The following is a 15,783-nucleotide window of genomic DNA, read 5'->3' as shown; positions in this document are numbered from 1 at the left end:
GGCCGGAACCAAAAGTAGCACTAGAAGTAAAGGGTCCTATAGTAGCACTAAAAATGTAGGGTACTAAAGTAGTACTGGAAGTAAAGGGTTCTAAAGTAGCATAAGAATTAAAGGGTCCTAAAGTAGCACTAGAAGTAAAGGGCCGGAACCAAAAGTAGCACTAGAAGTAAAGGGTCCTATAGTAGCACTAAAAATGTAGGGTACTAAAGTATTACTGGAAGTAAAGGGTTCTAAAGTAGCACTAGAAGTAAAGGGTCTTAAAGTAGCACTAAAAGTATAGGGCCCTATATTAACGCTAAAATTAAAGGATCCTAAAGTAGCACTAGAACTAAAGGTCTCTAAAGTACCACCAAAAGTATAGGGTCCTAAAGTAGCACTAGAAGTATAGGGTCCTAAAGTAGCACTAGAAGTAAGGGTCCTAAAGTAGCACTAGACATAAAGGGTCCTATTGTACCACTAGAAGTAAAGGGTCTTAAAGTAGCAATAGAAGTAAAGAGTCCTAGAGAAGCACTAGTAGTAAAGTGTCATAAAGTAGCACCTGTAGCAAGTATAGTAACAACATCAAAGTAGCACCTGTAGCAAGTATAGTAACAACATCATCTATTTTTTTTTCGCTCAAAATCAAACTTACTTTACTTTCTACTTTGACTAACATCGACAAGATTTTTCCTTTGTAAAAATAAAAATACAAAACGGTCAACAAATTTTCTCTTTTTAAAATTTAAAAAGTAATCCATTCTCTATTTTGTATCAAGTTGTCTCCTGATCGTTCCCTGTAGAGTTGAATTTTTTGCATACTTTTAAATATTTAAAATGATTTTAGTTTCAATATTCAGACGAGTTGACAACTTTTGAATTTTCATTCTTGTCAATGGTTTCACATCGTACCCGTAGAAGATGGCAACATCCAAGGGTAAACAATACTTTAAAGTATGGTTTCCAGTAAAGGAAACATTTCGCGAAAAAATGAAGTAGTTTGAATTTTTTTTTTCACATATAGAGCGTCCTATATCATATTGGATATTTTTAAACTTTACACCAAAATATGCAAAATCTTTAAACCTGGTAATTTCTGCAAGAAAGCTGTCAAAACAAGCTATACATTCTTGAATGAATTTCTTTAAATTCTATGACTAGCCTCTAAGAAAAGTTTGAGCTAGAACAGATCTAATATGATGTGGGACACCCTGTAAACCAAGTCTTATCTCTGAATATGTTTTCTTTTCAATTCCAGCTAAGTTTGAGTCCCATTCTAATGCCAAATTTCGTCATTATCGATGCTCTCACACATCCTAACTGTGCTTTCTCTTCTAGAGAAAGTATGAGAAACGTCTAGCTTCTCAACGTCGATATGTTTTCACACATCCTAATTGTGCTTTCTCTTCTAGAGAAAGTATAAGAAACGTCTAGCTTCTCAACGTCGATGTTTTCACACATCCTAACTGTGCTTTCTCTTCTAGAGAAAGCATAAGAAACGTCTAGCTTCTCAACGTCGATGTTCTAGCACATCCTAATTGTGCTTTCACTTCTAGAGAAAGTATAAGAAACGTCTAGTTTCCCAACGTCGATGTTTTCATAATCTCAATCGAGCTTCCTTGTCTAGGGAAAGTAATTTTTGCATTTTTTCGCGAAAATTTTGCATTTTCTATTTCGCGAAAATTTCACACTTTTTCGCTTAACAGATTGAAGCAAAATTACGCGAAAAGATTTTTCCTTTTTCGCTGGAAAACCTACTTTAGAGACAACAGAACTTATTAAGTCTTTTTCCCCTAATTTAATGGTTACCTTTAGCGTTAAACCTTTTGAGTTCTTTACCAACTAATTTTGTTCACATAGAAAAGACTGATATCAAGATGTTTAACCCTCAGAACTTCAGATTTGAAAAAAAGACGTTTATTTTGAACGCAATTTTGCAGTTCTGGATTAAAGTAAAGAAGTTTAAATGTGCCTTTTTCATTAATTAACTCGTGGTAAATTATATTTGAAAACAAAAATACAAATGGAAATTTGTTTTTTGCGATGTTTAGATTCACATTAGTCCCTTTCAAAGATAATGTAAACAATCTAATAAATGGTTCCCCCACCACCTCCGTTCCCTAACTGAGTAAAATATTGGCGCAAATCCGTGAAATAATATTTGTTTTGTAAACTCACCATTTCTAGTAGATCTTTTCTTTGGTTTAAATCTTCTGTATTTTTAAGCACAGCCTTGAGGAGGAGAGAATACTTGGTGAGACGTTGCATTGGTCGAACCAGTATATCAACTAGGCGTAATCTGTTGCAGTCGCGCTGGGTCTCACACCACTAGAAATACAAGGGTTTACTTGGTACTATTGGTTGAACCAGTAGATAAACCAGGCATAGCTTATTACAGTTGAGCTGAGTCTCACACCACTAGAAATACAAGGGTTTAGTAGGTAGTATTGGTCGAACCAGTATATCAGCTAGGCGTAGTAGTAGGGTTTAAGTAGCATCTAAATGATCAACCACCAATGAAATCTTGTTTCCTATTTGTGACAATAAATTCTCGGAAAAAGTATTTCTTTTGAGTAATTGGTCAACTATTACGCCACAAGGAAATTCCAAGCTTTATTAACATAACAACTAATAGCTACGTAAGTAATTATGTAATTATGTAACTATGTAACTATGTAACTATGTTTCTTTATTCCTATGTTCCTATGATACTTTGTAACTTTGTAACTATGTAACTATGTAACTTTGTAATTTTGTAACTATATAACTATGTAACTATGTAACTATCTAACTATTTTAACTATCTAACTATGAAACTGTGTAACTATTTAACTATGTAACTATGAAACTATGAAACTATGTAGCTATGTAGCTATGTAGCTATGTAGCTATGTAGCTATGTAACTATGTACATATGTAACTATGTAACTATGTAACTATGTACACATGTAATTATGTAACTTAGCAACTATGTGTCTTAGCAACTATGTAACTATGTATAACTATGCACATATGTAACTATGTAACTATATAACTATGCACATATGTAACTGTGTAACTATGCACATATGTAACTATGTAACTATGCACATATGTAACTATGTAAGTAACTATGCACATATGTAACTATGTAACTATATAACTATCTAACGTACCGCAAGATAAGCCTTGAATATCTGATTATCTCTATCTTGTTGTTTACAGTACTGTTGACAGGCAGCTTGTTCAACACAATATCGGTAGTACGGGCTGAACAGTTCACAAACCTAAACATGTATATTTATATATATTAGAGATGATCAATTTATGACTGTTTTTTAGAAATCAGCCACCTAAAAAATAATGCGATCAAAAAAAATATTCAAAATCTTATGCATACGGTCACGATCCGACGATTTAATGTCGGAGAAATCATTACATAGGCCCCCAAAAAATAATTTAAAAAATTACATGTTACACCACATTTTCTTGGAAATTTTCGGCTGAATTCAAATTTGAAAACGAATTTTGAACATAAATAAACCATGGAGTTTTACAACTACTGTTTCTTTCATCCCGAAAATGTGCTACTGTTATCCCAAAAAAATATGATGAATAAGTTTACTTTATGAAAGATGCCATGTCGTCTTTAAAGGGAGTGTTTGCGAAAAATGAAAGAGGGTATAGGCTTACGTCGAAAAATATTTGATGGTGATTGCTACTAATCTTACTTCTATCTGTTGCGACACAAATTTAAAAAACGACTCATACCGAAGAACCTAGCGTCCATACAAATTTGCAATATTAGACTTGGATCGTAAAATATTAATTTTTTAAAAAATATTATGAAATATCAACTATATTTGAATGCGTCGAAAAATAATTTATGATATTACGATCCGATTCGAATATTGCAACTTTCTGAATTTGTATAGACGCTACGTTCTACGGAATGAGTTGTTTTTAACAATTTTCTCCTTATAGACGCAACAGATAGAAGTAAGATTAGCAGCAATCACCATCGAACATTTTTCAACGTAAGCCAATACCCCCTTTCAATTTTTTACTAACACTTTTAAAACTTGAAATTGATGCTGCATTCATCTTTGATTCGCATATAAAAGAACTGACATTTTACTGGACAATGGGGTCAGTGGGGTAAGCGCATGCCGCAAATTCATTTTGTGACGTCATTTGTGGGTCGAAGTCAAAACTAGTGTGAGTTGTCTTCCTCCTCGCTGTACAGTATACACTGCAGTTACTAGAAGCTCTGTTTCGTTAGTAATATCGAACTTACCGAGAGCATTTCGAATATATTTTGAACCTAGCTATGTAGATGATGTGTATGATGGATAAATAAATAAACAACATGTTTATACATTAGTACAGAATGCAGAACTGTACAGAATTTTTCTATTCTAGATATGTATTTGTTTCCATTAAGCACAAGGGAATATTGAAAAAGCTAAAAGTAATTTTCATTTTCTCATTTATTTAGTTTTTATCAAATAGATTATCAAGTACAATAGGTGGCAACAGAAAATAAAGAACACATATATATGCATTTATTTTACTGTAAGATAAGCACTTTATTCCAAAACTATTACTATTATTAATAATTTTGTCAGACAAAAAAAAACTAATTTGACACTTGTGACGTCAGAATACAGCTGTACTGAGACTACAAATTCTACGTTGCCATCTATTGTACTAGAAACTATTTAGTTTTTATATCTTACATATTTACATTTTACAGGGTGTTCTAACAAACATTGGAATTAAGAGACGATTTGAAAATCGTCTTCAATTTCCTATAGTTGATAAATGGCAAAGAGTTATCAAAATATAGACTTAATGTCTGTTGAGCTTTTGAAAATGAAGTCTGCCTTCTTAATATCTCCGTCAATTTCGAAGGTGCAAGACTAGTCGTTTTGACTGGAAAACTACAGAAATTGTATTCACGTAATAATACCACGCGAAACAAAGATTATTTGGAAGTCGTCACTTAACTCCCATGTTTATTGGGACACCCTGTACATAGTAAACAGTTGATTAAGCATTTAGATCATTATGAACATAGAAACTTGAAAGGGCTTTCAGAACTTTTGAACTCTATTTGTATTTGCTTAAAACAGTGGAGATAAAAGAGGCCGGAGAGATGTAGGGGCGAGGGGGGGGGGGGGTTCAAAATAGAATAAAAATTGAATTTGTATCCTCAATATAAAACCTTTAAAACCCTGCGGACAGATTCCGATTGAACCAGGTTTTATATTAAATTCATACCAGAGGAAGAGAAAGAAGGATAGTAGTTGTGTAAAAAGTGTATTAGAAATTCGAAATTTTAAGTTTTTCAACTTTAATTAAACCAGAGCTGAAAACTTTAGAATGGTGGATATCGAGATTAATGCTTTTTCTTAATCCCCAGATTAAATAATGCTTGTTCTCCTCTTCTTATTAATCTCCAGATTAATTAAACGATCGGGATTAAGGATATCCCATTCCAAAATTTTCAGCTCAGGAGCTTTTAGTATCCACCTTTGCTTTTCAGGGTTTAAAGTGAGTGAATGTTATTGTATGGTATTGAATGTGTAGTAATGTGGACAAATTTATAGGATTTATTTGAGACTTATAAAACGCTTCTACGACGTATATTTTCTGAGTTTAATCGCAAAATCATGAATTTGGGTGTGTACGTTTTCAGAATCGTTTTTTTTAAATTATTAAATAACGAAGACAAAAATGTAAACAAAATTCTACAGTAAACTAATTTGTTGTTTAGGAACGAGTTGAGAAAATAAAAATTAACTCTTATCATCGAAAATAAGTAATCTTATTCAATTATAAGTTTTTCTGCAGATTTGGAGAATTTGTAGAAATCTGCGAACAAATTCATAGAAAATAAAAAGAAATTCAATATAATGATGAGCCTAAACATCTAATTAGTTTACTGTATCATTTTTCGTAGTCATTATTTAATAATTTTTAGAAAACCGATTCTGAAATTTATGATTTTGCATGTCGACTTTGCACTTAAACTCGAAAATGACATAGTTTTGAAACTTCCTTGATGTATAATGCGTTTATCAAAAAGTTGAGACACGAAATCAACGAAGAAAAAAAAAGAAACATAATCTCTAATATCCTTCGTTAGACAGGAAGACATGAAAAAAGAAAAAGAACATCATGGTTAAACACGTGTCGACTGATGCAGTAAACCAAACTGTGCACGATATATCAATAAATTTAACAATTACTTTTTTTAACTGACGCTAGAAACAAGAGCGTTGGAACTCTAAAATGTCTATGTCTATATAGGAGAGTTGATAAGGTAGATCTGAAGGTCAAAGTGATGCGAATCTTGATGCATATTTTCATAGCGGTTCTCTGGTCAGGTCACTCAGAGGTGGAAAAAGAAAGGGAAAAATGAAAGGGTAAAGGATGACTGGACGTAAGGACAGGTTGCTAGGGGGGGGGGAACTGACATTTTACTGGACAATGGGGTCAATGGGGTAAGCGCATGCCGCAAATTCATTTTGTGACGTCATTTGTGGGTCGAAGTCAAAACTAGTGTGAGTTGTCTTCCTCCTCGCTGTACAGTATTAATATCACAAATACAGTGCATATCCTAGGTTACACGACCATTCAGTCTAACTATGCTATAACTGCAGCCAATGATGGTTCAACCCCAAATAGATCTAGACAATAGATGGCAACAGAGAAATGGACCAATCATACATGACGTCCCAAGTGTCAAATATAACAAAGAAGACAACATTTTCTCCCATCAGTTGGTATGCTTTCTAAAATTAAATAGAATAGTGTCTGACACATAAACCTGTTGACACTTGTGACGTAAGAATGCAGCTGTACTGAGAGTGTACAAATTCTACATTGCCATCTATTATACTTGATAATCTATTTTGGTCAACCATATCTTAACCGCGGCGATCGATCTTTCTCCACTTTCTTATCTTTCAATCACAAACGTTTTGTTTTAACGTTTCATTTTAACGTTTTGTTTTAACGTTTTATTTTATCGTTTTGTTTTTTTAAAGTTGTGAAGAAAAAATATCTTAATATATTTGCACTTTTCAACGAACAACTTTTCATATTTGATTCATACTTAATTCTGAGGAATAATTCAGTGTGTAATAATAATGTTTAAGAGAAAAGATATGATAGGGGAGGGGGTATGGGGTCACGGTGGGGTATTTTAGGGGGTCCCGGGAGGTGATTGGTGATTATTATTTATTTATATGGATCCTGTAATCCCCGAAATATTGTGTACATTAAAAAGGTCATAGGTCACAAATCTATGTAAGAAAGTCACAGGAAAAGGCTTCTGGAAGAAACCTGCAGGAAATAAAAACTTTGGTAAAAAAGTCCTAATTTTCTGAAGTCCTAGGACAAAATTTTATTGGAAATAAAGTTCAAAGTTTTAGATTCCTGGGACTTTTTTCCTAAAATAATATGGGGGCTGCCAATTAAGTCTCAGAAAATAAGATCACGGGGAATATATCCAAAGAAAAGTGTGTGACGTTTGCATAAAAAGGAATTCACTCCTATGCATCTGGATAATGAATATAGCCAGGGGTCTTTTTAATATCAATCCTCTTTCTTTCCATGGTTGTAAACATCCTTTGTTCCCATGCATTTTTCATTATAAGAGGATTTTCTTTCCGGGACTTTTATGTATGAAATCTGGAACCAGAAAAAATGACTTAGAAAATAAAGTTTCAAAATGGAAGGAGTTTAATTCCAGAGACTATTATTTCAATTACTTTTTTCCAATGGACTTTTTTAGTGCTAAAATTTAGGACTTGGTTTCGAAACACTTTTTTGACGGTCACCTAGGTGACAAATATGAGCCATTAAAAATTACAAACAAACATCGTCTCTAATGTCTCTAATTTGTGTTTAAAATTTTAAGAGTTTTCACGGAAATGACCAGTTTTCCGACAGATTTTAGAACTACAACTCAACATTATATGCTACTTAGAAACATCTCTCTCAAAAAAAAAATGCTCTGGCGACCGAGCCTTAATTGACTTAAATAAAAGGTTTATGATGTAAACTAAATATTGCTGACACCCCCCAGATACCCGTTGTGGGGGGGGGGGGATGAAAGTCCCAGCGTAAAAATTAAATTCAGAAATACCTGAGTAAACCCTTCCTTCATGAGAGTAGGATCTAACGGAGCTCGGGACTCTCTAGACTCCTAAACATTTATTCATTGAACAGTTTTACATTGACGTAAGGAAGTAGGGGTGGGGGAGTCTTGACTTGTACTTGGAGTATATATAAGTTTACGGAAGGAGCAGTATTGACTAGCACCTGTTGTTTTAGTTTAAGGAAGGAGCAGTATCGACTAGTACCTGGAGCAATACGAGCTCAAGGAAGGAGCAGTATTGAATAGTACCTGGAGCAGTATGAGTTCAAGAGTTCAAGGAAGGAGTAGTATTGAATAGTACCTGGAGTAGTATGAGTTCAATGAAGGAGCAGTATTGTTTAGTACCTGGAGCAGTATGAGTTCAATGAAGGAGCAGTATTGAATAGTACCTGAAGCAGTATGAGTTCAAGGAAAGTGCAGAATTAAATTAAGTACCTGGAGTAAGGGTAGAATATGATTCAACCAAAAGTTCTTGTTTGCTGAATAAATCTCTGGAATATTGCAGAAAAGTTTGACACTGTTTATCTCCGTTAATATCTGGTTGTTCTGAAGGTTACACAGACAGTTCAGGAACAACTAAATACAAAATTAAATATAAAACTAAGTTGAATAAAGGGGTCTTAACAAATTCAGCAAGTGAAACCTTTTAATTAACAGAGTAGGTTTATGATATTACAGGGTGGGTGAGGAGATATAGTATATAAATAAGTGAATCTTTGCCACAGACTCTTATTTTCGAATCCCTTTATCTGTGCAACCTAATGTCGTAGACCTTAGATATTTGAATCTATGAATTTTATCAGGTAAAATAATCTAAGTTTGAAATATTAATGTTTACACCATCATGTTGTAAAGACAAAGGAATTTTAAAAGTTTGAGTTTGTGGAAAAGACTCATTCCTTATAGAGCAACTTATATCAAACCAGAAATCTTAGTTATTTCTGTCTCCTGATTCTTACGGACTTCAACACGTTAGCTTTTATATAACTTTACTTTTTCAACATTAACTGTTTAACAATTTTGCTCAAATTATAACTCTGCATAACAACTTTTTTTTAAAAATTTGAATCTATTTAATTTCTATTAGAAATTTATGATTATCATATCATATCTTTTACATGGTCTTGAGAATTTAAGAGATTTAAACACGTTACTTGAATTTTCTTCTAGTTAACTTTTATTTACACTTCATAGATAGATAAACAGGGTTTTACAACAAGTGTTTTCAGAGCGGGAAATTCAAAAGAGTATCGTTCACCGAAAATCCAGAGTTTCCTTTTTGGTTTATATATATTTGTAAAGATTTGTATAAAAAATAGCAAATAAAAATGGAGCATAAAATATCATTTCTTAAAAAAATATTAATATCTTCAAAATACCTTTCAACCCATTAGTGAAAACCGGTTTCCGAAACTGAGTTCATAAATTAAAAATGGCCTCTTATACTGAACACTGTACAGTGTACAGTGTACAATGTACATTGTAAACAGGGAAAGATTTTTGTCTCCGACAAAAAATTCGTTGAATTTTTCCTGTATATCACAATGTATTGAAAAGATATATTATATTTTATTCCCTTGACCACTGACCAATGCTATTTGAAAATAAATATTTTGTTATAAATATTCTTTAAAAGAAGCTTTGAGCTTATTCAAGAATATTTTTAAAACTCTTTAGATTTATGTTTTCAAACTTTGATATCAATCTTAAACTGGCACCGACAAATATCGATATCAAAGAGGAATAATAATTTTAGATTTTAGCAGAAAACCTAATTTCCTATTCCCATTTTCTGCTTAAACAAAAAAAAATGAATTTTCATGGTCTAAACTTTCGGTTTCTGGTTCTAGTTTGTAAGATCCATGTAAAAAAAAAATTCTTGGTCCCGGTTCTAGTTCCAATTTGTATCTGAAGGACCTGTCAACTTCAATACCCATTGGTTCAAGGAAATGGAAGAATAGTTTCTCAAGGAGTAGAAGTAGCACGGTACAGTTAAACCAGCCAGGCGGAGACAATTATCAGAATACAGATCCGCAGATCAAAAAATACTATTGATTCCTGGCATATGGAAAATGAAGCCTTGGATTAAGAAGATGGAAGATAAATCCTAAGATTAGGAAGATGGAAGATGAATGCTAGGTGTTAAGTTTAACATTACTCTTTGTATGGAAAGACGACATTTCTTACTATGTAACTACCTGTGTACTTTATATAGTGCTTAGCTCACCCCAGTTCAAGTTTAACCTTCACTCAGTATGAAAGAAAAGAGTGAAGGGTTTTTATTCTTTTTAGAGATTCCTGAACTAAATTTGGTAAATAACATTTATTCAATTATTTTAATCTTATTCATTAATAACAACAATTGCAATTATAACCTAATTAATTATTTTTATCATTTCAGTATGTAAACAAAGTGAATGTGAGAGAATAAATGAATAAAGACTTTTTGATCATTTCTCCCACTTGCAAAACTATTAGCAAGGGTAAATATACTGACTAGGATCTGAACTCCTCCTATGTCCAGTACACTAGGATTAAGTAGATGGAAGATAAATCCTAGGATTAAGAAGATGGAAGAGACGAATCCTAGGATTAAGATGATGAAAGATGAATCCTATGATTAAGAAGATGGAAGATAAATCCTAGGATTAAGAAGATGGAAGATAAATCCTAGGATTAAGAAAATGGAAGTTAAGTCCTAGGATTAGGAAGATGGAAAATGAATACGAGGATTAAGAGAATGAAAGACCATTATGATCGTTCCTTCCCCTAACGTTGCCTCTAACCCTCTCTCCATTAGTTGTTGATTGATTGATTGAGTTGTTTTTCTACAATGTTTGATTCTGATTGCACCAAGAAAAAATGCTCGCAGGTAAATTAATGTTTTAAAGCTATAAAGAAAGAAATAATAAAAATAATAAAAATAATAATAAATTAAAGAGACTGTGGTAAAAAAATAAACGCAGAATATTTATCCATTTACGCTGTCAACTCAAAAGTTCTTTTCCTTCCAGTTATAAAATCTACAAAAAACGCAGAACATTTATTTGATTATAACGTTGTCAAGTCAAAATTTCTTTTCTTTTTCCAATATTGGCTAACATTGAGCTCAACTCTAGCTGTTAATACAAATATAATCGATTCACACTCAGTGCCTTGTGGTCATTAATAATATTTTAACAAAAGTACATAAATTAGGGACGAATTATGTAACACATTTGTTAAAACCTCTGATTTTATGAGATTTAATGTTAAAAGGTTAAAATTAGGTCCAAAATCTTTGTTTTGTTTTCGATTCTGCCAGAAGTTTTTTGGCTTACTTTCGTTTGAATTGCTTCACAAAAAATATGTTTTAAATAAATGTTCTCTAATAAAAAGTTAACTCTTGTTAATCATTGTAAATCGGGAAAAAATGTTAATACTTTTCTTAAGCATACCTTTAAAAAAAAGCATAAAGCTGTCCCGATCTAGGTTGGCTTTTATAAATATACTTTGCTTGTCCATCTGTCCCTTTTATATCCAATAAACGCAGAGTTTGAATCAGCGCTTGGAAAGGGGGGGAGATCAAACTTCCAATAAAACTGTGATTCAGCGGAAAAAGCACCGAGCGAGAAGGGAGCGCAGGGGGGCAGTGTCCCCGCAAAATGTTGTAAGGAATTAGCATTAAAAGTGCTCAAAATAGAAAATTACTCATAAAATATGTAAAATTATTGCTTTAGAATTTTACTTAAAATTTTTTCACTCAGCCATCTTAAACAAGAAAAATATATTTATACTATAGAAGGATATATCGGATAGCAAGGTAATTAGGATATCTCAGTTAAGAAAAAAAAAACTTTTATAACAAATACTATCGATTGTTTCGTTTTTTGTGACTAAAAACTAAAATGTGCTTCAATATTAAAATCATAATAAACTTAATTCTTAAAATAGGAAAGAATCATACTCTACGACTTACAGGGGTTGTTAAAATTCAAAATCCATCGAATTGATGAAAAGTAAAAACATTATGATTTATCAAGAATATACGAAGTGACTGCAACCCTCTGAAGGAACACATGCACAAGAAATTTTCCAGGAGTGGGGGGAAAAAATTGAGTTAGAGCACGCAAAGCGCGCCGATACTTTTTATCCCCATCTCTGGCAAAAAATGTCCCCCCACGGAATGTTTTACAGAGAATGTGGTCATTTTTATTTTATTTGGTTATTTTAATTTTTACTCTTGACCCCCACTTTTTTCAAAAAGGGGGGTCGTCGACCCCTTAACCTCCCCTGGATCCGCGCCTGGATAAACGTCAAAACGGCTGAACAGATCAGGCCCAAATTTTGTGACATGGCCCCCGGGAAGGTTTATGGATGCTTAAAATTACAAAAAGGAATTGAGTCTTTGCCAAAAAATTAATTTTTCTAGTCTCTATATATCCTCGCAACCTGATGGGTTAAACCTTAGATATTTCAAACCTAAATTATTTGATCTAACATAATTTATAGTGTAAAATATCTGCGAGTCTTCAAAGTTGGGTTGCAAAGATATGTAGATTAGAAAATCAGATTTTGTGACAAAAACTCAATTCCTTTGCGTCCAAAAGTTTTCGATTTTTGTAAAATTTAGAAAATGCGCGAAAAAATATTATTAAATCCTCTATTTTTTTTAGTGTTTTATATTGTACTAAGCGAAAGTGCCTTAAAAGTCTTGTCATAATATATTTTACCCTCAAACTTCCTTCTCCTTCCCTTCCCTTTTCACATCCCTCCCTCTCAATATTACAAATTAAATCTATAAGACAAGAGAAATAAACTAATAGACACGTACTTTTTGGTTCTCTCATGAATCGATTACTTTTCATTGAACAGCGTGCATTGCACACTCTACGAGCCAAACGAGCTATATTATTGGCATAATATGATTTGCCGATTGTTTAAAAATAAACATAGGACAAATTTTAATTATCGAAAGTAATTTGTATCAACGCTTTTTCATCGTCTATGCAAAGTTTGCTATTTCTTGACGGGTTGGCGAAAATATTGGTTCGCAAAATATTGGATTGCGAAAAGTCTTCGTTATTGTTTGTAAAGAGTAACAGTTTGATGAATGATAATAAATTATGTTTCCTGTTTGCATGCTAGCTCTGATTAAGGAAAGAACACCAGAAGCAGTCACATCTTTGTTTATATAAAAAGTGTACTGCAGTTTCTGGGAGAAATGTAAACAAACTCGTTACTGCTTCTTAGACCAAATTTTCTTTTATATTCCTCCCAAAAACGGTAGATTAGTGTATTACAAAGCTCTTTGATTCCTCCCAATAAATATAGGTCACTTATTTCGTATTTTAATAAAATGTCTGCTTAACAAATTCTTCCTATCCTACTTTTTTTCCTACCTCTTCCTATCCTCCCTATTTTATCCTACTTATCCTACCTATTATTCCTATCCTACGTTTTTTCATCCTATTTTTATACCTCTTTATGTCCTCCCTATTCTATCCTACTTATCCTTCCTATTCTTCTTATCTTACCTTTTTTCATCCTATTTTTTCTACCGTTTCCTATCGTACCTTATCCTACTACTCTTCCTATCCTACCTTTTCATCCTACTTATCCTACCTATTCTTCCTTTCCTACCTTTTTTCCTCCTCTTTATCCTACCTCTTCCTATTCTACCTGTTCTGTCCTAATTTTACTACCTATTCTTCCTATTCTACTTATTTTTTCCTACTAACCTACCTTTTCTTCCTATCCTAATTATTCTATCCTACTTATTCTTCCTACCCTTCCTATTTGTCCCATCCGACCAATTCCTTATCCTACCTCTGTAATAATACTTACATCTTGGATAACTTTAAGTGTACGAATATACGCCAGCTCCGTGTTAATCAGCTCCCAGAGCGCAGTCTGTTGGTTCCGAACCTTCTCCGATAGGTTCTCCGCATCTACTATATCCGTCCAGTCCTCCTCTAGGCTGTATAGAGCTGAAATATTAAATATTAGAGCAGAGATGAAAAACTTTCGTGATGAAAGGGCTTAAAAGTTTTATCTTTCGTCCTTGTATTTTCATATATCTACGTACATTGATTTCGATTTTTACTTTTCTTCAAACAAAATAAATTAAAAACATAATTCTTTTAGAGATCTTTTTAAATGAGTAGAACGCTTTCTTCAAGATTGAAACTTACATTTCATAACACTACAAAACTGAAAGGGACTCTATATGCAAAGATGGCAATTCCCGATTCACAACGGTACTCTTAAACCCTTTGACTATTCAGGATTGTCGGACATATTCTCATTAATCTACGAAATAATGAAAACAACATTTTTTCAATGTTTTATATCTTCTTCAATTATGAAGATACAAAGAAGGCAGACCACATTTTCAAAAGCTCATAAGACGTTTAGTCTTTGTTGTAATACACTGTTTGTCCATTCTCAAATATCATAAATCGACGAGGATTTTTTTTCTCTTAATTTAACACCCCGTAGAAAAAATAATAAAAATTACATTTAATATTTATATTCTGCCTAATATGCAGAAGTGGTTTATTGTTTAACAAATCATTCTATAAACATTGCATTACTTTAAATAAGTTCAAAATCGTATTAAACAAAAAGTCTCGAATTTTTTATTTAGATTTGAAAACTTGATTTGTATGAATATCTGAATAGACCTAAATGAGCCAATAAGATTTTATTTGAAGATTTTCAAAAAATTGTCCACGGCCCACAAATAGCCCAATTACGCCTCTCATCATTTAGAAATAATTTAAGTCAGTTTTTGACATTTCAAAAGGGAGTTTGAGACGTAAGTGTAATTTCAAGTGACATTTTATGACAATACTCGTTTCACAATGGTACCTTTGAAACCTTTTTCTGATCAATAATGTGGAAGATATTGTCGTTTTTCTAGGTTCTATATTATTTAATTCTGATAATTCCCACTTTTTTTCCTGTTATAGTAGACAGTCATTTTAGTAGAGAAACTAAAATAAACATAAACATGGATATCTAATTCATATTTGATGGGACAAAGCTGTTAAGAGTGCGGTTGTGAATCGGATATTCCCAGGTTTACATGGAGGGTCACTTAAAATAATGTTCACGTTTTTATATTTTTGTTCTACGGTTTAGTCAATCCGGGATGAAATATTACCCCTCCCTCTTCTCTTTAGCTCTCTACGCGGTGTAAACCTAGAGAAAAAAAACCTCTAAATGTTCTAGAAGAAAAATAATAATTAACAAAACGTTTGAATCTGTTTCTGGCAGAACCTGTGCAAACTAGAAATAAATATGATTTTGTAATAAATGTTGAGAAATAAAACTGGAGCTGAAATATTAGACACCATTTTTGCTTTAAGGGGCTTTTTTATGTGTGATTTAACATCCTTTAACCCCCTCCCATACTCATTTGTCCCAATCCATAAACCTCCATTTTTAATTGGCAAAATTCTGACAACAGTTTTGTCTAAAAATTATTTTAATAATGGTGATTCATTTGTTTGTATTTCATTGGCGTACTTGGCTAAACGGTTCTTGCTCCAGCGATAATCCGTCCTAATCCTAGTTTTACTATGCAAACACCAACCCGGATATAGGAATACAAATATTAATACAAAACCTAAATATATAGAATATCAGAACATTCACTAGGTGCCATTTGTTTT

The 15,783-nt window shown here is 32.7% G+C and overlaps 1 protein-coding gene across 1 annotated transcript in view; it reads right to left on the bottom strand.

Annotated features, from left to right (window-relative positions):
• The window catches only part of LOC111707084 (pleckstrin homology domain-containing family G member 5), a gene marked incomplete at its 5' end in the record, with an annotated part of 60,596 nt that overhangs the window by 19,515 nt on the left and 25,298 nt on the right, over positions 1-15,783 (bottom strand). Inside the window, 5 exon segments of the mRNA XM_023480083.1 lie at positions 2,155-2,304; positions 3,132-3,242; positions 8,114-8,173; positions 8,561-8,701; positions 13,952-14,094. Of these exon segments, the coding sequence (XP_023335851.1) occupies positions 2,155-2,304; positions 3,132-3,242; positions 8,114-8,173; positions 8,561-8,701; positions 13,952-14,094 (605 nt within the window).

This window comes from Eurytemora carolleeae, unplaced genomic scaffold (genome assembly GCF_000591075.1).
Source record: "Eurytemora carolleeae unplaced genomic scaffold, Eaff_2.0 scaffold703, whole genome shotgun sequence".
Lineage (NCBI taxonomy): Eukaryota > Metazoa > Arthropoda > Copepoda > Calanoida > Temoridae > Eurytemora > Eurytemora carolleeae.
The sequence above is the reverse complement of the archived record's forward strand: the minus strand, read 5'-3'. Positions and strand labels throughout refer to the sequence as shown.